The 23,577-nt window shown below is 44.9% G+C and overlaps 1 protein-coding gene across 1 annotated transcript; it reads right to left on the reverse strand.

The window, feature by feature from the left end:
* Positions 1 to 1,578: 1,578 nt before the first annotated feature.
* On the reverse strand, positions 1,579 to 23,552 carry KLHL6 (kelch-like family member 6). Its single transcript, XM_010293917.1, has 7 exons — positions 23,198 to 23,552; positions 18,174 to 18,339; positions 12,223 to 12,672; positions 9,560 to 9,797; positions 5,776 to 5,978; positions 4,637 to 4,850; positions 1,579 to 2,567 (listed from the first exon to the last, which is right to left on the reverse strand). Exons 1-7 carry the CDS (start codon positions 23,455 to 23,457, stop codon positions 2,266 to 2,268), a joined length of 1,833 nt encoding a protein of 610 aa, XP_010292219.1. The 5' UTR covers positions 23,458 to 23,552; the 3' UTR covers positions 1,579 to 2,265.
* Between the last annotated feature and the right edge of the window lie 25 nt (positions 23,553 to 23,577).

Raw genomic sequence — 23,577 nt, forward strand, 5'->3', positions numbered from 1 at the left:
CTTCATGAACTGCTATTAAAACGTCAGAATTTTGGAGAGACTGTCATGAGTTAGGAGAGGGAAAGGAGCCAAGCTGTGGTTCTGCTGTCTCGTGTTTGTCAGTGAGGGATGGTCTCCCTTATTCTTGCCCCAGGTCTGCAGATGTGGCTGGGGAACTGCCACAGGAGAGACAAGCGGCTGTTTCCTGTTTCTGGTATGTAGAGTTAAGAATTTGTATTTGGAAGTTTATTTGGACAACTTTTTTCCAACTGAGTGGATTATTTTTCTCAAGGAAAAAAGTACAAGTTTTGCTACTGACATTGTGGGGAGAAAATCAGCAACCAGCTCCTGAGGGCTACTGGTTTTTAGGATGATTCCCAGTAGGAAGAACTGGTTAGCTTCAGCAGCTGCTCTCATTAGTTTAGGCAACCGGTGAAGATACAGAAATGCAGCTCCTCAAAGGGAAAGGGAGACCCCCCATTCATCCACCTTCCCTGTCCCTGTAGACCAGCCAGTACTGCTAGCCAAGTCAAAGGTGGTAACTGTTCTTCACAAAAACCTTTTGAAATAAAATACTCTTTTTAGAAGGCATTTCTTCATGCTCTTTGAAAAGTAGAGTGGGATGGGACAATCTGGGCCAGCATGGGAGTGTGGGAAGTGCTGCACCCTGCAGAATGACAGGAACATAAAGAAGGAAGAGGACCAATTTAAAAAAATAATTGAAAATGGAAGGACTGTGAGAAAATTAGAAGAAGAAAATACGGGGATTGGCTGGAATTACAGAAGTGAGTTTCAAGGCATGGGGCAAATTGCAGAAGAGATGGGATTTGTTGCAGTCCTTCTGAGGGAAAGACACAGTGGAGACCTGTTGGGGGGCATGCACCTACCCCATGGGCTGCATCTGCCCTGCTCAGCCTGCACGGCAAACTCACCAGCACAGTCTGCAGGTGCTGCCGTACCGCTGAGCACTCTGGCATTAATGTGCTGAAATTCAGGAACCCACATTTTTTCTCAGCCCAGCATGAGAGAAATGTTATTTTTAATACTGTATAAGGCAAAAGAACACATCACAGAGAGGGAGAAAATCTGGAAAGGAGTCACTGCTCTCTGCTTGGGACAGATTTGTTTTGCACAGTGTTTTCTGTCCTGATTTAATGGTGAGTTGGCTCTTTCCAGCAACTAGGCAGGGGAGGAGGGACAGGAATATGTTCCCAGCCTTTGGCCAAGAGTGTCCCAGAGCGTCCCGGGTGTGACCTCTGCAATGTTTATTTTTCTTTCTCTACAACTGACCCAGATACCGGGACTTGTGACTCGGGCCCTCCTGGCCTGTTGAACGTTTGCTCCTTCTGGTACAGCATGTGATGGTCCCAGGAATCAGGCTGGGAACAGTACCTGGAACTGTTTTTCTCTCCAGCAGACTGTTCTGTCCGTTTGCATTCCAGGAAATTAAAACCCGTGAGAAAAATCCTGGGAGAGCACTGCCACCCAGTGGGGATGGAGGCAGGGATGCAAGCAGTGGGGACACCCATGTGTACAGCAACAGTGAGAGGAAAAAGCCCTTCAGGCAGAACAGTAAACCACCTCAGAATAGAACAAAAAGGAAACTAGGTTTTGGTCTGCTTTATTAGAAAACAGCTACAATGAATGTTCAGTGGAACCAGATTAGCGTTCATTTATATTTGCAGCCTATGCAGTCTCTTGGGAATGACAGCAAGGTTTGCAAACTGAGAGGGATATTTTTGATCACGCAGAACTGAAAAACCAACAAAGTGTCTTCAAGCAAACAAACACACAAACAAATAAAACAGTTTTAACTTAATCTAACGTGCCAACCACTGGAAAAAAAGCACAGCTTTGGAAGAAACGATGTTACATTTCACCAAAGTTACAAATCTTTCATTCCAAAAAGCAGTGCTGCAAATCCAACTTAACACAATAAATAGTTGAACAAACTTCAGGACCGGGCTGAGCCAGTTCAAGCATGTTTCAGGGCAGATATAGCTGGGAAGTAAATTTCCCACCTACACATCACATTCATTTCTTTGCCTGATTGGAGGTATTGTGTTGGCAGGAGTAAACTACAGCTGGTCCCTTTGTTTTTCTGTGGAGGGAAGGAATTAAGATAATTTAAGGATATTCTGTACAGGGGAAATGCAAGGGCTGAGCGTATATACAGATACTCCCCAGAGGACCCTAGTGGCAGTATTTCCATCCATTGCTACCGGCAGATAAAAACTGTGCCACAGGGGCATGGAGGTATTGGGTTTCTTTGCAGTTCTCCTACAGTCAGACAGAAACTGCCCCAGGCACAATCCTGCGGATGTGAGTGTAAGACTTCCTGAGGGTAACGCTCCCGTGATGAGACACCCCCCGAGGCAGGACACACTCTTCTGTCAGCTTCTGAGTTTCGGGGTCCCAGCACAGCACTGTTGCAATGACTTCGTTCTTTTCATCTCGGCCCCCGGTGATAAACAGCTTGTTGTTGCAAGGAGAAATCCCACAACTGGCTCTCTCATGGGTGAACTGAGTCACCAGGCACCATGTGTCTTCCTCAGGGCTGTAGGAGTAGAGTGCTTTCATTGCCCCACCTGGAGAGGAAATGGATATCAGTTTGCACAGACCATTCCTGTACGAGATTTTAACTAAACCACCCACTTCAACACGACTCCATTCCTGACATTCGTAAGAATGATTTATGCCCCAAAGCTAAGAAAAAACAAGGTCACAGGATACTTTATTGTTTTGAAAGCCAGATCCGCAGAAGGCCACTCATTGTTCATAAGGCTGTGGAATTTAAGGCCAGAACAAACTGCTGTGGTCATGCAGTGTGACCACAGTGTATCCAGCAATAGACCTTTCTCATACCTGCTCCTCCAGCTAAGGACACAACTTTAGAAAAAGCCATCTTGTTTAGAAGAGCTTAAATCATGAAGGACTAGGTGTGGTAAGCTGTCACTATTAGAAATGGGTATATGATGTCTTCACTGACTCCTCTAACTTCAGTGTCCATTTACCCATCAAACCTTCTTCTGCCTGGAGCTGGCTGTTTTCAAAAGCCCATTCCTCATCTAGGGGTTTGTCGGACTGAACTCGTAATCTTCTTATGGATAAGCTAAACAGAGAGTGACCTTCAGTTTCCCCATGTTTCCCAAACCTGCAGTGATTCTTTGAACTTTCTGTGCACTTTTTCCAATTTTGCAGGGTGCTTTTCTTTTGAAAAATGGTCAATACCCAAGAAAGGCTATGGAAATATATTCCCTCCTGAGAGTACCAACACCTGATTGCTTCTTATTCTGAAATTTGCAGGGACTGGGTCTGCCTTCAAGTGTATAGAATAGGGCTGGGGAAACCTTAAAGCCATGTCTTATTGATGAGTTGCAACAACGCCTGGGATTCTACCTGCTGGCAAAGTGAGCATTTATCCAATGTAGTTATAATAAATATTGGTTTTGATGATCCAGTGCAACTCCAGTACTTCAGGGGTGATCAGGTCACTGTGAGGTGTCTTAAACAAGTTTTATTTCCCAATTGGAGCAGACTGAAAACATACACGTTAGCTACCGTGATTCATCTGGCAGTTGGTAGTTCATCGGTCTGGGTAATTTGATTGCTTTCGATGCAGCAACCAAATGCTCTTTTATCTTTTAAACCTCAGGTGGGGCTGATTTCTATCCAGATTGAACTAGATTTGTTTCTCAGATAGGGAAACAGTAGGTTTATTGGTGAAACTTGCTGAATAAACTGGAGTAACTGGAGTATGGCGTCAAATTTTATCGGGAGTTGTATCAGCTAGCCCGTAAGTTATGCCTTCTCTTTCTGTCTTTCATCTTGTACGAAGAGGGTGATGTCAATCCCTGTGCTGAGGAGAAGCACAAGGTATTTACATACACACAAGGTGCATGCGTACATATATATACATGTGCACACACACGGGCATTATAAATCTCCCTTCAGAACACCATTTACTATTTGGTGATACCCTGGCTCTATGCCAGCCCTCAGCACCATATTGATTATGGTGCAAATGAGAAACTTTCTGCGCCAGGGCTGGCGGGCCGGTAGTCTTCAGAGCTCCTGTTCTGGAAGCAAATGTTCCTCTCTCCTTCTTTTGGTTTTTCCAGCACCATCTGGAAGGCTCCTTAATTCCTCCACAGTTCAGCTCACCACCATTAAACTCTTGTTCTTCCATCTTTGCTTCCAGTTCTGGCAATTGACTGAATTAACCCCAAGCACAATCTAGTGAAGAGGTCTGGGTCTTTGGGTATCAGTGGCTCTGTTCCCATGACCTGCTCCAAGTCACTCATATTCCTACCTAAATCCTGTACATAGTGGGCTGTGTAACACCCCCAGAGAGGAGAGGGGACATGATGTAGATGTGAGGTCATGGCCTTGCCACTGGGAACTCACCTTTGGAGGCTTTAAGTTGTCTCTGGGCTAGCTCCAGCTTTCCGAAATACCTACCACGCTAACAGGGAGTTTGATTTGGTGACTCTTCACTACTGTTTGTGAATGTGCTGGATTCCCATCCCTCACTAAGCTGAATAGGAAGAGTCATCTGACCATTTGATTGCACTCCATAGAGTTTGTGGGTAAAACTAACACACAGAAACAAGCCCTGCTGTATCTAGACAAGAAGGAACATTAATGCTTCACCTACCCACAACATAAATGTGATCACGGAAACTTGCAGCATTGATGCATTTGGCTTCCACTGGCATGGCAGCTTTCAGGCTCCAGGTGTTGGTTGCAGGATCGTAGCACTGAGTCTTGTCTGTTGCCAGCTTCCCGTTGGGTCCTCCCCCGATCACGTAGAGTTTCTTCTTGTAGCTCGCTGCTGCAAAGGAGCTTACATTGACCATAAGGGGGGCAGCCTGTGTGACCGTGAAAATCATTAGTAACCATTTTGATTTCAAGTAGTCAGAATGATGCCTACGGGGTGGGAGTCTGTGGTTTAAGTCAGACAACCATTTAAGATGATCAATAGGGTTCAGAAGATGATGTTTCTAGGGATAAGGGAGAAGTATGTTTCAGCTTTTTCTTAAGACTGTAAACCCCTTAATAAAAATATGCTCTGTTCAAATTCTGTTACTAAAATTACATTGTCAACAATTCAAAACGTAGGAAATGTCAGAAATGCCCCAAATCTCCTTTGTATACTTATGTACATTGAAAAAACACAAGAAACTTGTTCATACTGATCTTTCTACTTGCAGATTCCTTTGCATTGCTTTGTATCATCTAAAAACTAGGGTTTGTATCTGCCATTATGATGCCTAATCTCATTAATTTCATGGGTTAATTGGCTGCCTAATACTCTCCTCATTGCTTGAAGTACAGTTAGTAGAACTTTTTTTTTCTATTCTGTTTACCTTGAAACCTGTACTTTCAACTTAACTGTATAACACATACCGTAAATAATGCACAGGTTGATAAACACATTATATATATTATGTATCATAGCAGTAGTTTTCAGCCTGTGGTCTGGTTCGTGTATACTATATTCTTACTCACTGATTCATGGACTACTAGCTTTAAAAGCCAACTAAGAAAAGGAAAGTTAGGCATTAGATGTCTCACAGGCAATGATTGGCAGGCAATCCTTGATTTTCACTTTCTGAAGGATACATATTTCTATAGAAAAAATATTTAGAGTTTTTAAAGACCAGATAATAATAATAAAATACTTAAAATAATTGTATTAGATCCTGTCTGGTTCTTTTTTATGATACCAAGCCCAAACATCTTCTGATTAAAATGTTCCAAAGGAGTAAAATGTAATGTGATACAGTATCTTACCTCTGACCAGCAGTTATGAAAGGGATCATATGCTTCCATGCTGTTGATTCTCTGCATGCCATCAAACCCTCCAATGACATATACTTTGCCACCCAACACAGCCATTTTATGCCTCCATCGCCCAATATTTAGATACTCGATTTGTATCCATTTGTTGATGGAAGCGTTGTATTTCCAGACATCATGCTTTGTTTCTTTGCCACCTGCGGTGTACATGACACATGTAAATATGATAGCATAGCTTGTATTTACTTAAAATCTCCAATATGTTTAAATTTAAAAATGTTCTCTCCCAACTGAAAATAAATTATTGGTCCTTATCATTAGCTTCTTAATTACCTACACCAATGGCCTGGCCCTGTTATACAAGAAGAAAATTTCTGCATTTAGGTTACTTAATAGTGAAGGAAACTCTGAACAATTTCCACAGACAAATATTCAATAAACTGTCCCCCACTTTACGAGACCACAACCGCTTTCACACTAATACTGAGTGAATGACCAACCACACACAGCATGATGATACGCAGGCGATTTTTGTGCACCACCAGAGCTTTGCAGGATGCTGGGAAGTGACAAATAAACAAGATTTAAAGAAGGTAGCGGAGGATGCTGCTGTTGCTAGTGCCAAATCCCTCGAAGACAGGCCTGCACTGGGAACCTGCCAGTTTGCGCAGGGTAGATCCAGTCAGCTAGCCTAGCGGTTTACATCATAAAATAGAAGACCTGACTCTGAACTCCTGATGGATAGTAGTCCTGCATGACATGTTAGACATTTTACTATTCAGCCTTGAGATCATATGGCTGGGATCTCATTTTTGTACCTCTCCTTCTGATCTCTTTCTCTACTGACTCGGATTTGCTTCATATTTATAGATTGAAGAACAGAATTGGACCCTGCAAACTCATTCTAGAGCTGACTTTCAAGTGAATCTTTACTCATGCTAAAGCGGAGAGCAGTGTTTTAAACAAGCACTTTTGTTTGCATATAATTTTTGATGTAACTGCAATACAAATGGAACTAGTTAAGCCTGAAATCACATTTACAGAATGAGTAGCTTATTCCATCATCTGCAACCTGCTTAAACATTTGCTTCACTGGTGAATATACTGAAAAGAGAATTCATATTCCATTGAGAAAGTGCCTGCCTTCATTGGTATTCTGTACTGCAGCCAGATCACTGCAAAGTGATGGAGCTCATCTCTGGGCCAAATAGCAGATTGAATAGGAGATAATTAGCATGCTAGAAAGAGTAGTTTGTAACACTTTTGTCTCAGTATTTTTCACATGTATGCGTTGAATTTTATTTGCACTCAAATAGCTGAAGTGGCTGAAGGGCCTGAATGCGGCATTCATGGCTACAATGGGGCTGAGGAACTGCAGGTGTTCCCCTTACCCTCCCTTGAAGTTTCCCTTTTCCACGAGCTTGTTCTTTCCTGCACAGGCTGAAACTCTGGTAAGAGCCTGAACTGGACCGGGTGGGTGAATTTGCCCCACATCAGGGGTCAGGGAGAGATTTTTGAGAGAACTGGAGGTTTAGTTTGTTTCTGTTCTTTCTCTAAACCACAGTTCTTTCTAATCTGAGGAAAAATTGTAACTGAATTAGTAAAAGTAACAGAATGGTGAGTGATAATTCATGTCATTTGTAGTTACTACTACTACTACAAATGTAGTGTTTCAGTCCATCTAGTCAAAGCATTTAAACTGTTCAGGGAAATGGTGATCTAAAAGTAGTCATAATTTTGTGCAAAGAACTTTCCTGTTGTTCAGATGCTACAAGAGCAGGGAAGACTCCAAACTGTACCCAGATGCGGAGGGAAATGAGCATGTGGGAGGGGAGGTCAAATTAGGAAAGTCACAGGAGCTAAAAGAAAGAAAACGAGTGGAAGGACAAACAGGAGGAGGCAGATGTTTAATTGGGATTAAGCCACTAATAATTTGGTTTAGCTGGAAGGAAACTTACTGACTTTGGTCCACTCAGCCCTTTATTTGGGTGGGAAGGGTGAAAAGCAGATAGGAGAAAGGTTGAGAGGGAATTGAAGGAGGGAGTCAAAGATACGAAATGAAGCAGAGAAGGAAGAAAGAGGTCCTGTGAGAACAGCAGCCATGTGAGAATAGCAGCAAGAGGAAAGCCAGCTTAGACTCACCATAGCAGGGGAGAGAGATAGCCTGAATAGAGCATAAAAGAAAAGCGGAGAAGAGACACTGGAAAAGATGTCAAGAATAAGAGGAAGCGAAAAGCCTATGACCTTGAAAGAGAGGAAAGGGTAAGAGAATAAAGGCAAATGTAAAAGAGACCTCTCAACTCAAGGGTGTGAAGGTGTGAGTGATGTTCCCTAGCCGGGAAGTTTGACATAGGTTCCCCTCAGCTAACTTTTAATAGAGAGTCTGTCACCAGCGTAAAAAGGAACTCCCTATGGTGGACTGAAAGGAAAAACCTCCTTTATTTCTAACTAGGGAAGGAATAATTTAATTCTTATTCCAGGATAAAGATTTAATGAACTTTAAATTGGAATGAGGTGATAAAAATATGTCTGTTCCAAAAAGGGAGAATGCAATGGAAGATATTTGAATAAAGGCAAGGGACCATTATTCATACTTAAGAAAAGCATTCACACTTTAGCCCTCCCTCCTTCTTTCTACTGTTCTGTTTTAAGCAAACATTGAATTTGGTGGATAATTTTGTGGGAGAAAGTGTCCTACCCATGGAGGCACTGCTCCGTATCATGGTCTGTAACGCAACAGTGATTATCAGCTTGCTATCCCTTTTCCTTTGGAAAACAGAACGAGATCATCAAACTTGTTTTTGACAGGCCATCAAAACCAGCTGTCAAACTGACTAGCAAGCTTGAGTTTAACCTTTTTGGTCATCAAAGTAAAAACTCTGCAGCTCCAGGATCAAACCCCTACATGAAGCTCAACTGTATTTGTGTGGGAAGTTAAAAGTGCATCCTGAAGCTTGCAGGATGACGGCCTGCAAATGTTACGTTCAAACCCATGCTGTGTGTCTGGACCATTGGGTTCCATCTTTGACAGTTAATATTGCCGTTAGCAAGTGGGCCCTTCCAGCGTCCTGTCTGATTCCAGGATCTACATTCTACATTCTACAGGAATCTACAGATTCCCTACATGAAGCTCAACTGTATTTGTGTGGGAAGTTAAAAGTGCATCCTGAAGCTTGCAGGATGACGGCCTGCAAATGTTACGTTCAAACCCATGCTGTGTGTCTGGACCATTGGGTTCCATCTTTGACAGTTAATATTGCCGTTAGCAAGTGGGCCCTTCCAGCGTCCTGTCTGATCCACTGTTGAGGTGCTCCTGAAAGTGTAGTTTTCAGGTAGCAGCCAAACAGCGGTGACTGTTCCCTGCAGGTTCTTGACTGATCCTTGCAGAATGAGTCAGACTCTGGCAGGATTTTGCTTATGCATTTGGAGCTGCAAATGGACTTGTTACAAGAAGACGCCGGAGCAATTATTCTTCATTTTATGTTTGATAAACTGTTTTCAGGGGCCCTTCCATGACCACAGTAACTAAATGTTTTAGGGTGCTGCACAGAAGTAGCCATGCATATAGATTAATATCGTTTGAAAAGGAATCCTGTGCTAAAACCAGGGCTAGGCTGTGTCCTGTGCTTCTCTGGAGCCTGTTCGAAGCCAAAGCATTAGGAATACCTGTAGTGCTTAATTGTCCTAAAGCTGCCTCGAGCATGCTCTTGGTAAAAGCTGGAAACAATTGTGAGAAACCTCTGCTCCCCTCTTCCATTCCCAATGTCTCGTTCCTTACCCGATATGTAGACTTCATTTTTTAGCGTAATGCATGCAAACTCCACCCATTTTTTGTTCTCATTCTCCGTCTCCTGCTCTGTGATTGGTAATTTTGCTACTTCCAGACGGCTTCGCCTCAAAGGATCCAGGCAAGTCACTTCTGCTACAAACTTCTCATCTTTTGTACAGCCCCCTATGATCATAAACACCTCAGACTGGAACTCGTGCATCCTGGGCTTGGTTCTTTCCGTAATAATCTAAATGCAAGCAAGACAGAGTGAGTACACAGGGCACTTACACCTACAATTACAGAAAGGTCTGGTGACCTTTTTTCTGATTACCTGTTTTGCAGATCACAACTGGCTTACATCAGCTGATCCAATTATCAAGTGCTCTCTAAGCTGAAAGCCTTGAAAGCATCCTGGAAGCATTCAGTACAGGTTGCTGTATCCCTCTTTCATCAGGACTTCTCCAAAACTAGACTTAGTTGCTTTTGCCTACCTGCTAGGATCCTTTCAGGTCCTCTTGAAAATTCCCAGGGTGCCACCAAGAGCTATGAAGGTGAGCACTAGTGACAAGGCTGGGTGAATGTGAGACAGCTGAGAAGGACAGGTTTTATTTGGGCTGACAGAGTGAGGGCAAGGAAGGAGGGCCCCAAGGTTTGCATATGCCCTGGGGAGATTGGAGAGAGCAAGACTGCAGTTAGTGCTAGCAGAAAATAAGTGCTCTCATGATTTGTCCTGAAGAGATATGTTAAAGTGTCAAAGCAATAACAATTCTTAACTGGGTTTTTTTTTTTATTTCTTTCTTTGTTTACAAGCCTTAATTTTAAGGCAAAATTAGAAGATTTACTTAAAGTCAGCACCAGGCTCTGAAACGTGGTTAGCTCTAATTTACTGCCTGTTGGCTCAGTTTATTGACCAGGTCTTTGTTTCAGGGACACTGGAAAAAGTCACTTCCCGGGTAGATGGTTCCCCAGGAGCAAAGAATGCAGGGTGTGCTTGGAAACCTGTGTTCTACTTGGAGGAAATACTTGCAAGCAAGTGGAAATGAGTGCATTAGTGTCCTGAGGTATGTCCTGAGGTATGAGTGCATTAGTGTCCTGAGGTAACCTTCTTTATCCTCTGCTAACCCCCAATTTTTCATACTGGAAGAAATGCAGTGTAAAAGGCATGGGGAACACAGAAAGTTGTTTCTTGGCTTACGCTGTATCACAGGGCATTTGCCAATTTGCAGACCCTCAAAGTCTGCTGGGAGAGGTCTGCACTCCTCTGCAGTAATTGCAGTTGTTACCTTCTGCATACCCCAGAGAAGCAGTCCGTGGATCCACAGGTTAAATGCTGTGACAGTAGGCAGCTTGCTTACAGTTTTACTTCTCTTTCTACTTTTAACATGTTTCTATAAATTGGCATAATTTATCTATATTAAAAAATACTACTTACACAGACATAAATCTTGTACTTACCCTATGTTTAGCAAATTATTAGGCAATTTTTTTTAACATCTGTCCCGGAACTTGTCAGCTTTCAGAATTTTGTTTTTAACCCGTCTGTCACCATTGCCAGGCATTAGCCCCGGGCAGGATAGCTGGCAGGGCTGCCTCTGACGGCTGCCCCTTTGAAGATGAGTGTAATGAGTGTTCAGCCCTGAGCAACACTCCTTTTATCTATCCTGCATGGTTATCTATCCTGCATAGACCCGACAGCACTGCTAAGTGGGGCAAGGCTTCCTCAAGGAGTTCCCACCAGACTGGCCAGCACTGCCCTGGGTTGTCGTGTACTGTCTTACGCAGTCACCGGCACAAAGAGCCCTTGGTCTCTCCCCCTCTGCCAGTGACACATGCACTGTTAGCGATGGATCCACAAGTGATCCTGAGGCCTCCTACCTTCCTCTGACTCTGACTGAGGAGGCACACACGTTTACTCAGACGCTCACGTACCTTTGCTCCTGTTGTGAAATCTGACCTCTGGTTGCTCTCCCCTCTACCCCATATTTCAGGCCAGGAGATGCGACGGATACCTAACTTTCCAAAGAGGACAGGGAATTGAAAAACTGGAGATCCACTACAGCCTACCTTCAGCAGGCAGAACAGGACTCGACTGAATCTCAGGATGAACCTGTCTCTTTGCCTGCAGGGAACTCTGCAAAGGAGGAAGATAGGCAGACCTCTCCTCTGGGAAAAGACTGTCTTCTTCATGGAAGGTTCCCTCTCTCTGAAACGTTTCCCCCCATAAGTAACAGATGGAGATAGTACATATTCAGATTTTAAAGAGTCATTACAGGCTGTGACACAGTTTAGTGGGAAAATTATTCTTCCTTTCTTAGGCTTGAAATAATAGCTAAGAGAGTCAGATGTCAGGAGTAACACCATTTGCCTTTTTACTAGGAAAGTCACCTGGGGTCTTTGTTTAGCTGCGCAAGTGTGTGTATGAAGGGTTGAGCTCAGATGTTCATAAACAGGAAACTGTATACTTTGTTTTAAAACAACCTGCCAAAAGCTTCTAAACTCACTAAATCAGCAGGATAACTGGTGAGGCCCACCTTGACTTTTCAGTAACACCACTTAGTGAAACTTCAGTGTGAGCACCTTTTTCTGCCTCATAGTACTCCTTCCGATGGGATTTTTGAACAGAAGCATGAGACATCTAGAAAGAGCAGCAAATACCTTCCTTTTTTACTCACCTCATTGCCTGACAGATGGTACATTCTTGCTTCCTGGAGCAAAGGAAAGACATCTGGGCACTGTCTAATGAGTTGATCAGCTTCAACAGTCTCTACGAAATACCAGGGGTCCAAGAGGGGCAACCGGACATTTTCCAGCACATACGGCAGGAGAGGAAACCTTTCTGACTCCTTGTAACGAACCCAGTTCATTACAGTTTCGAACACCTGTGCCTCTTCCGTGACATAGAGGTCATCACTCTTCAGCGTGCTGCAGAGAATGTCAGCCGGCAGCTCCAGGAACTCCTCATAGTTCAGGACCTGGGTGAAGTTCTGGATAATGTAGTTCTGCACTTGTTGTTTCAGGCTGTGCAGGGAGTGGGCGTCAGCCAGCCTCAGGATGCCAACGCAGTTCTCCGGCTGGAGGGCTTCAGTGAGAAAACTGGCACAAGCATCTACCATACGAAGGAACTGTGGACAGAAAACGCATGCATAAGCACAGACTGGTTACTTGTATGACCATATCATAGGAAAGCTATGGAACTTTGGGGCTGGGCCCCAATCGGCCGTGCGCAGTACAGCAAAGAGCTGGGGGAGACAAGAAATCAGTCATATGAGGGCAGGTATCTCCCAGAATCTGCAGTCTGAAATGAAAATTTCTTCCTCCCACTGTTTTTTCTCACTCTGCATCCATATTGCTCATTTTCCCTCTTGCGGGACACAGAAGACCTGTGACATATTTTATTTGTTTCACAAAGATAAAGGGTTTTCTACCATTCCCCTTGCCTCCATGAGATCTCAAAGCACTAGCAACCATGGAGGTACAAAGCACAGATAAGGTCCCCAGGCTTCAGATGTGTTTACCCTGCTTCATCTTGCATGTTAGCTCAGATCAACTAGAAGGAAGTCTGGTTTTGGAGTGCAAGGTGACCACTGTCTGCATTTATGCTCCCACCATCCAAACTCTGAACGTGTCTGAGGCCTTGCAAGGCTGGTGGGAGGTTTGGGCCAAAATGCAGCCCCCCAAGAGTGTATGGGCATGCTGTCCTGTACTGGAGTACATGGCAGGAAGAGATTGACCATCAGCAAATCTTTGAGTTGCCTGACAGCCAGGGTTGTCTGGCAAGTGTCTGTTGTGGGGGAGGCCTTCGGCATTTTAGTGACCTTTGTTTTCCTTGTCATCACCGTTGGTTCAAAAGAACGAAGATGTGCATTTTACACACAGAGTCTGCTTAATCAAAGAACTTCCCATGTTTTCATTCAACAGGGCATCACAACTACTCTCATTAATTTCCTTTGCACAATAGACCCACCTGAGGGTCCCAAATATGCAGATCCTGGACCACAGATGTCTGCGGGGCATTTGCCATGAATTACGATGTCAGCTCGGTTGCTGATGATTATTCATGAATTGTGAACCAGTTTTGGGTAGAACTGATAAGTTACAGTGCTTCATCCTGGGCTTTCTGTCACCTCTGTGATTTCACATGTGGACAGAGCATCAGTATTTCGTGTTGGTTTTGCCACTGAGCGGTGCAAACAGCGACATACATAAAGACGGGTCAGAACTGATGCTGTGCATTTCCGTCTGTGCTTTTTGGGTCCTTTTTCCTTCCAGCATCAGCAAGCAAGCCATTTTAACTCGTTCTGTCCCACTGGGAAAAGTTGCACGACAGTAATTTAAGGGCAAAGAGGAAGTGAAACATTTTTAAACACTGTAGTATGTAGATTTGTTTCAGTAATTAGGGTGGAACCTTCCAGACCCGGCGCTGTCATGTTGACAGATTTAGACTGTTTACCAGAGCTGAGCGATCGCAGACACTGCATACAGACTACCTGGTTCCTGTTTTACATTTAGATGTGGTCAACAGTTTAGAGAAATGCAACCGACTGGGGTTGATGAACAAGGGTACACAAGATCTCAGAATATGTTGCTGCTGTTGTGATACAAATATGTTAGCAGCATGCTGCAGCACTGCGACAGAGCACGGTGGCCCCTTGGTGCCTGCCACGCTCGCGTGGCGTGTTCTCTGGGCTAACACAAGGCTAACACTTCGAACTCACCAGTGCATTTCCCTGAGGCTCTGAAAGGATCCAACACCAAGTAGTCCTCAGACCTGAAGCAGGTTAAGCATTAGCCCTTTAAAAGTTGGCAGTAACGAGATGCAAAAAAACAAGTCTGGCATTTGCCAAGGACACTCAGCAAGTCATCCACAAGTCTGGGAAAAGACCCCAAAATGACATCCTCACCAGCCTACGGCCCAGCCACTGTAGAGTGCTCTAATTATTTATGCATGGCTTGTTAAGAGTGATACTCACAGATGACGCCAGCGGGTTTTCTCCCCGACAGTGCAGATTGGTCTAACGGCCGCGCAGGCACCACTAATCACGCTGGGTAGCTGTGTTTGTGGCCAGGCAAATGAGGAACTGCGAGGTGTGAGTGTGAGAAACAGTCCCCACTGAAGTCTTAACCAGAGACGTCGGACCACTCAGGAGCATATCAAGGCTGCTGCTCCTAGTCTCGGTGCTGTGCTGTCTCCCCACCAATTCCTTCATTTAGAGACAAAACTCTCCCCAAAACTCCCCCCAAACTTGGTGGGCATACTTTAGTCAGTCCCATGAGAGTAGGTGACTCAGGAGAGCACCCAGGAGGAAAACCCCTGAGCCTCTGCTTCATCTACTCCGATTATTCTTGCAGAGCTCTAAATTTTCTTCTTTCCTTGTGGCGTGTACCCCTCCTAATGCCACCCCAGGCATTTTAAAAGCCCTGTTCCCTAGGAACAGGTTCTTCAGTAACTGTGTCCTTCTTCTAAGACCCCTTTGAATCCAGGTTTTTACTTGCTAGAGATATCCCATATGCTTACTTGGGATACTTGGCTTCTCTCTGAATAACATTTATTCTCCCCATTTAAGTCCTTGGTTGTCCCAGCTTTGATTCGGCTGTCTAGTGTAAGCAGTGCCAGCAGCCCTGCCTCCTGCTATAACCCCCAGAAAGGGAAGGGAACAGTGGCTGAAAGAGCTCTTATGCATAATCCCTCGCTGTATGCAGCACGCTTTGGGGTCAGATCCTGCACCCTGCAGCTGCGCTGCCCTCGGCCACCCGGCCTGCCTGTGGCTGCAGGGGCAGCAGGTCCCGGCCCAGCAGTAACACCTGCGTCCCAAGGGAGCCCGCCCGCAGGGAGCCAGCCAGGCGGTGAAGGGGCACAGTGACCCTTGCAGGGTGGCTCTCTGGGGAGCTGACAGCTTTCTGAGCCTGCGAACCCATCTTCAACCTGGAGCTGCCCAGAAGCCCTTCGTTAGCAAATCATGGCTTCTTGGCTGGCACGGCTGGCACTGCGCAGTGGCTGTGGTGTAACTGCCGTCATTCTGCAACAGCCACCCTGCCTGGTCACTGCTAAGTGGCTACAAGATGGCTTTCAGACAATTGGCAAGGTATTTTCCTGATGGTGTCTTGTTCATGAAAAGTGGATTAAGGTGAGAGGTGCTTTGGGAGGCAGTAAGGCCATCGGGCTGGTGGTGCTTCAGCCGTGCCCTGGGGGCAGAGCAGCCCTGCTCTGCTCAGAGCAGTCAGAGTGAGGCAGCTCGGGGCGTCCCCCGCTGTTCCCACTACAGCGGGCATTTCCATGGCAGTGGTCATCACAGCCCTTCGTGACAATACTGCTTCTTTTACCTCTGCTCAGGAGCTTGCTTCCCTCCCACTATGCCTGCTTCCACCAAAGCAGCTGACGTGGACCCTCACCCAAGTCATGCTGAGAGAGTGGAGTAATACAGAGGTTCCCGGGGTCAGGAGGAGTGTAGACAGGTCTGAAGGTCGTTGTTGAATTACCACAGGGGAAGCAGAGCTTTCTGCCTGAGCCTTGAGAAGCAGCTGAGATCTTGGTCCTACCAAGAGGTGAGAGGATGAGCTGCTCCACAAGCAGTGCAGATGGCAGAGGCTGCTGGGCTGTATCCTGGGTGGGCACCAGCCTTGCAAGCATGGTAGCTGGGCAGCCACTGGCCCAGACAGAGGAGGTGACTATTGAACTCATGTTGCAACTGTGCTCTACATGGAAAAAAATTTTCTGGGTCACTTCAGGGTAAGGCTTAGCTGTTCAGCAGCTCCCTGTTCCAAACCCTTCACCTGCTTCCCCCAGGAGGAAACCTCTGTACGCAAAGCACACTGCAGCAGGGACTTCTGCTCTCTCTGAATAGCCTTCCACCTCTTCCTGCTGTCTGTATTGGCTGCATTTGGTCAAAACTTACTGGAAGGGACGAAGAGAAGGCATAATTATGTAAAACTTTTTCAAAAACAGTTTCTAGAGGAAAATGGAGTATCTATATTGGGATATCTAGAACTGTGCAAGTTACTTCTCTCTGGATTCTTTGTCAAGTCTGAGATATTGAAAAGAGGTACTGCCAAAAATTGTTGCTAGACAGATAAAAAAGTTCTATTTGGAATTTGGTTTTCTCACATGTCATTAATTGGAAAGGAAAGAATTTCCCAAACAAAAATGTTACAATAAATTGCAGAATTAATCTTTTCAGCTGATGATATTTGTCTCTTTCAACTGTTTCTGTTTGTTCTTCAGCATAAATAGCAGAGACAAGCTGGCAGAATGCTAGTAGCTACTAAATCTTTTTTACACAAAACACATTTTCAGCCAAAAACCTCACCCGTGTATAATGTGAGGCTTTAAGGCCTTATAAATCATGATAGTGTCCAAGACCATTGCAGTAAGACTTGGGATCACTGCTTTTAGTTGAACATTCCTGTTCTAGGTTTTTGTAGTTTACCATTCTTGCTTACGGCACTGTCACTATTTTATCATTACTCTAACAGCATTTGATAGTTTTCTTAAAGCACCAGCCTTGGGAATCAAATTTAATCTTAATTTTAATGAAAAATAGGGGAGAGAAAGGAAAAAACATAAGTATATACTTTTGATGGTTTCAGAAAAAAAAACTGAGGAATGATCCTAAGGAAAAAGGTTCAGAAGAAAACAAAAAGAACACAGAAAAGTGTCCTGAAAATGAACCAAAAGTAACCTTTGAGTGCTACCAGTTTGCAGTATTGGTCTGCTGAAAATGTCAGTAAGTTACTGCCACAGCCCCAGGCGACATTAAAGCTACACCACCTTTTCTGAGTTACCTTGGGAAGCACTTTGTGATAACTTTCCCTTCTCTCCCCACAGCAAGTACCAGCTCCCATTGCCCCAAAGGTCACAGGTTCATTTCAGAGCAAAACCTCCCATGTAAGATTTGAGAATCTGGAGTTCATAATGAACCATGATGATGATGGAGTCAGGTGTTTCTTTGCCTTCCTTAATGAAAAGACTGGACACACATACACACATTGGCACTTGGCAGGTTATGCTGGTTGCAATTTGTTAGCAATTTCCAGCTTGGTACCAGGGACTGCAATTTGGTAGACCTCACAGGTGATTTACCGGACACGTGAATACCTCACGGACCACAGGCTGAGTAACGCTGCTCAAGTCTGACTTCCCACAAGTCCCAGGTCATGACTAAAACCCTTTATATAGAGTCCTACAAAGGAGGATGCTAACTTTGGCTGGTGAGCCTCCATCTCAAAACAACGGAAAGGGAGAGACAAAGTTAGCTTCCTTCTCTGGCCAGCCATGCCAGCCACTGCCCGCTAACTCTTTTGGATCGGAGGGTGACCGGCCTTCGCAGGCTGTCCCGAACCTTGGGGATCACTGTCCCAGCAACACCACCCTGCTGCCTGGCAGGCGGCACTTGGGAGCAGCTCTTGCAGGCAGAGCCTGGCTGTCTGCCTGTTTGCACAGCACCCAGCGCAGCAGCATTCCAGTACGTGGCTGCAACTGCCGTCTTTTTACCACAATGTAAGTAAATATGAAGCAAAATGCTTCCACAACCCATGAAATCAGAGAGGTTTGCAGTGTATTAACCAGGGTAAGGCATGGTGTTGCCAGAGCAACAAGACTGGATCGGTGCATTTGAGTTATCTGTACCTGAAAGAGGCTGGCAGCTTCCAAGACTTTCTGTACATTTTGCTTCGTGATGAGCATCTTGCTGGTGTAGGTGTAGTCCAAGAGTATATTCATGGTTTCTGCGTCAACTCCTTTAAGTATGATCTTCTCTTCATATTTCTCTCTTAAATCATTGCAGAACATGGCCCTGAAAAGAAAGACATTTATCTTTTACTGCATCCCAGCCAGGATGAGGCATTCTGAAAACATTTGGCTATATAGATTTCAACACAGAATACTCCAATTGCTTCATATTTTATGCAATTAGTCCTGTAGCAAAGTTACAAGGAAAATCCTTTTGTTGCTTTCATACCTCCTTTACTCATGAGTTTGATAAGGCATACACACATGGTGGATACCGCAGAGCTGGACTCTACAGTAGACCTGGACCTCTCTGACAGCAAAAGGCAGCTGGGACCTTGCCTGAGTAGGTGTCTGGACTGATGCTGCAGAGCATGTCTCACCTGCTGGCCTCTCACAGGCTCTTATTCTTTCTGTTTCTAGTACAGGCCCAGCTCATTAAGCTCAAACCTCCAAGCCGCTGGCATTCTCCATACTTTGTTAACACTTAGCACATGTACTTTATAACCCTCGGCAAGGTCAATACGCCTGTGCTTCCAAGCTGCAGAAGACTGCTTAGCCTGGTCCCTGAGGGCCAGACCAGATCCACATGTCTGATAGCCTCACCCTTAAGCTTCTCAACATATCTTCGACCCCACTGATACCAGGGATGGGCCAGGAGAGAATGGCTTATGGATTTTCTTCTAATTAAGAGGCTGGCTTTTCTCTGCTAAATTTTGGGAGCTTCTGGTAGGATTGTAGAGTTGATACCTCTTGGCTAGAGAAGTACTTGAATAATCATGAATTGGAACTACTGTTAGCCAGAAAGCGCAATGATTTCATTCATGTTGATACCACCTCTTCTGTGGTGGATAATACCACAGTTGAAAGGCAACTGCCATACACACCTTTGGCACTAGTCAAATATTTCATCAGAAATCAGAAATTTCTCTAAGAGCTATTTAAATCCACTTTGCACTGTGATAGCTGCAAGGCAAACGCACGCGTCTTCATCTGCATTTTCAATTCATAGTTTTAACTATTTCTTCCAATGCTTTTCCTTTTATTTAGAAGATTGATCAGTCCCATCCTGCATGAATGCATTCAGACAGCGAGATTTCACATCATTTGGAATGTGGCTCAACAGATTAGAAGTATGTGAGTCTACTTGTAACTGTGTTGGTGAAAAACATGTGCAGATCTAAAGTGTAATTAGAAGCACTCTTTACCCTGCATACCAAGCCCTTTATTAGTCATGTACAATGTTGACAGGACAGTGCAACCTGGGAAGTGGATAGAAGTCCAAAGTCTTAGGCCATGCTTTTCTTGTAAAAGCAGTGTCAGAATAAAGCTGCCTGATTGACACATCTTACTGGAACCAAGATGTAAACAGTTTTTATTGCAAAGCAGTTAGGCATGGTGAAGGGCAAATGGATGGAAGACACCAGCTGCTCATTGCTCTGAGAGCTACCTGTTACTTCCTCAGCAGAGATTTTATAGCAAAAGAGAGCTGCTATTAGTTATCTCAGTGTATAAAACTGTCTTTTGGATAAAGAGACCTAACTTTTGAGCAGGAAACTTGGGCAGAGATGTTACTTGTCAGAAAAGACATTCAGCCAAAATTCTCATTTTCCCTTCACTCGTCTCAGCTCGTTATAGGTCTTTGATTCACTGCTCTGCTCCATGGTCCAGTTTCTGCTGCTACTGAAATCAGAGTATTTGAAAGGCATTAAGACAAAATGCTCCTTAACTTCAGTGAACACAAGTGTAGGATTCTCCTTAGCTTCTCTCCCTTTTGGCAGTGTCGAATGTCGTACGTCCGGGGCGTGCAGGCAGGTGGCCGTTTGGAAACAACCGTCCTCAGTACCAACTTCTTCCTGGGAATGGGATTTCAGCTGGAGAGGGAGGTTTGTACAACACAGCGATTTCAATTGCACAGGATTGATAGGTGCTGAATGCTTCATCTGAATGAGAAATAGGCCCTTGTAGGATGCAGGTGTTGTCTGCTTTTGTTCCTTTTATCTCTTAAACTGGTGACTCCAGTCTTGTATTTAACCATCCCTCTCGGGGAGGTGAGAGCTCTCGCTTCCGTCCCCGCAAAGCCGGAGTGTTTGATGGAGGTCAGTTAGCAATACTCAGCGTTACACCACTGCAAGGCTGCTCAGAAACCAGCCTCGGGATTCTGGTGGAGACTTTGCACAGTTCTTTCACCTGTCTGTCTCCTAATCTGTGAAATTGCCTTAGAGCTGCCATCCACTCCGGATCTCGTAGGGTACAGATTCATGGAACATGGCTGCAACCTGCAGAAATCACACATCTAAAGCACCGTGCTCTCCTACTAGTACTCTAGAAGGTGGCAGGGATGAACAGGACAGTACTGTCCAGGAGGGCTGACTCCTGTAGTGGCCTTCCTTCGGCTCAGATGGAGTGGACCTCATTCCCACCCTGTGTGCCAGCCAGAGGGAACACCTTGACACAAACTCAGGACTGATCAGGCTGAGCTTCTCTCCTAGGGATTAAAACACCATTTCTGAACCTTTGGCCCAGGGTCAAATTTAGATACTTTTAAAAAGGGTAAATTTAGAAAAAGCAGGGAGAAATCTCAATGAAATAAATGAGGGGTTGCAGTTTGTGAAGCACTTTTTAAGCACCCACCCATACTGGAGTGCTTGTGCCTGAAATTACGAACCTGACTTCAAACAACCGTGCTGGAGTTTGAGGATGCTCTGGAAAATATTGCTTCAACCTCTCCCAGCCGCATTCTCCCACTACCTTGGGCAGTGCAGGAATAAAGAACTACTGTTCCACCTTGGTCAGCTTGTATTTTTCTTCTCTGCTTTGTTACCTTCACCTGGGTAAATGGTGAGTTAATGCTTCTATGTCTATAGATGCAGGACATGTCAGATGTACTAGTCTGTCTACTCTCAAGCAGTGCTGAAGAAAGGACTAGAAGTTGTTAACGTCGTTTAGTTGTGTTTAAGTAAGTCAGCTGCTACGGGCTGCTTGCATTGTGGCACCCAGTGTTCAGGAGGGAGTTGTGTAACGTGCTGTTGCAGGGGAATGAAGCCCATGACTCACAGGGTCCCTTTGCTTTGTTCCTGTGTACGGGTGTTAGAGGCCCTGTAATAGCATGGAAAGTACTCACAGGAATAGTGTGATTTAAGAATTTCTTCTTTCCTTGGGCCCATGCAGCTTCTAGTGAGTTATGGCAAGATGAGACAAGCCGCCTTGTAAGTAGTAGAACTAGTGAAGCTCCGTTCCCTGCAGACACGTGTCCTCCTTTCCCTCTTCACAGTAACCTCAGCTTCCCCTTCCTGAGCCCTCCATTCTCGCTCGTTATTCCTCTCACACATTTCGCCATCCCTCTCAGGACACTCAGCTCTGTGCTTGCTGCCTGTGTCAGGCCGAGCAAGGGCAGCGTGTGCTTTGGCTGGCTCTGGGTGCTGCGTATGTTGGCGGGCCAGGACGTGGTGCGCGTTACGAGCTGAGCACTGTGGGCTCCCAGTCCCAGCATCTCTCCCCTGCCTGGCTACTGATTTCCATCAAACTTGTGGGAACTTCAGTTTTGAGATTTCCACGCTCTGCCAAACTTGACTGAAACTAACCCAAAGAGTCGTGACAAGAGGCACTGACAGACAGGCAGACAGTGTGGTATAATAAATCTCAACTCCATGGGAAGCCAGGCCAAACACAAGCTCCCGGGGGCAGACCCTATACACGTGTGCAGTTGCCTTGGGATGAGATGCGCTCCAGCCAGGTATTGCCCTTCCTTCCAAGGGGCCGGTGCAGCTCAGGGCTCACTGGAAAAGCGGCCAATAGTAGTTGTCAGAAAACTATCTTGCCTGGCTTTAATTGTTGAGGTCCCTTCTGATTGCAGCACCTTTCCTCATGGTGATAAAGGAATTGCTGTTTTTCAAAGTAACATTATGGTAATTCTTATTTTAATTTGTGCATCTGCTGTCCTTGCTGGTAAGGGGCATCTCTGCTTTTAGTTGTATGTTTTCACATATGTGATCTAGATGACAGTCTATCTGTAGAAATAAACTTATCTCTGTATATTCACGGCCACATCTATTACGAGATGATAAAAGCAGAACCGTTCTTCTAGGCACTGCCAGCAAAGCTTACTAGACTCCCTTAAAATTAGCTTTCTGCTTATGTCACAAGTGGTCACAGGTTCTTTTTTCTCATGTTTCCTCTGTAGCTATTCAGTCATCTGACAACTTTAGTAGTAAAAAAAGAAAAAAAAAATCCCAGCCATGCAAATGTGATTGTCTAAACGATAATGGAAAATCTGTGTTAAAACAGATACTGAGTTCCTCTGTGTGTCTAAAATTTGTTCTTGCTGGCCAGTAGTCTCAGCTAGACTATCTATCGTAGTATTAAAAAAATGAAAAATTCAAGAGGTCGAGAAGGAAGGGGTGAAATGGTAAAATTGCTTTCAAGCAGTTATTTCCCATCGCAATTGATTTTTCCTAGGAATGATGGAAAATTCCTTCTCTTTCCTCCTCAACAATTTTATGCAACATATATTTTTACCACAGAATGGTAATGGGAAAAATCATCAAGTTCCACAAACCCACTCCTATCTCAGTAAAAATACTGCATGATCTGCATGAACATTCCTCATTGCCTGAATCCCAAAGGGACAATGCAAGGGCTACAGATACTTGGTTAAAACATCATTTTCTCACCCACTTGTCCGCCAGCCATCATCCATTTTTTTGCATGCCTCCAGCAGACTTGCTGAGTGCTGATAACTCCGGCAAATCCACAACTTGGCACCTGCCTCATTTAAGTCTCCAACTTTAAAAGAAGAGCTGAAAGGTGTCAGGAATTACAGCAAATTTGCAGAGTTTAGCACCCAGTTTACGCTCCTTGGAGATCTGCAGTTCAAGGCTAAGCAGCAAAGTAAGTTTCTTGGTTTTGTTTCTTAAATGCCTTACCTGAAATAATTGCTTGCTGCAGCAAGGACCACTCGGTGACAGGAGAATTCCCTTCTGTCCACGCACAGGATGACATCTGTAAGGGAGTTTTCAAGCCGAAGGTTCTCTAAGCCATTCTGGAGCACCAGAGAGAGTCCCGTATCATCAAACTTGACCTTTTCACTACTCGAGACTTCCACCAGGTCCCCCATTTTCGTCGAACACTCATTGTCCAAAGGGATCTCAGGCTCCTCAGAGCTCTTCTCCAGCGTGTCCCCCATTTTCTGGCCAGCACCGTCTCATTCTGTTGGTGCTTCAGTCTAAAAAGAGCTCCTAAGCTTCAGACGAGTCACACTGCAGAAGTTGGGCGGATTTCCTGTCCAGAGGTCTCTGCTAATCTA

This window comes from Phaethon lepturus, unplaced genomic scaffold, assembly GCF_000687285.1.
Source record: "Phaethon lepturus isolate BGI_N335 unplaced genomic scaffold, ASM68728v1 scaffold8449, whole genome shotgun sequence".
NCBI classification, from domain to species: Eukaryota; Metazoa; Chordata; class Aves; order Phaethontiformes; family Phaethontidae; genus Phaethon; species Phaethon lepturus.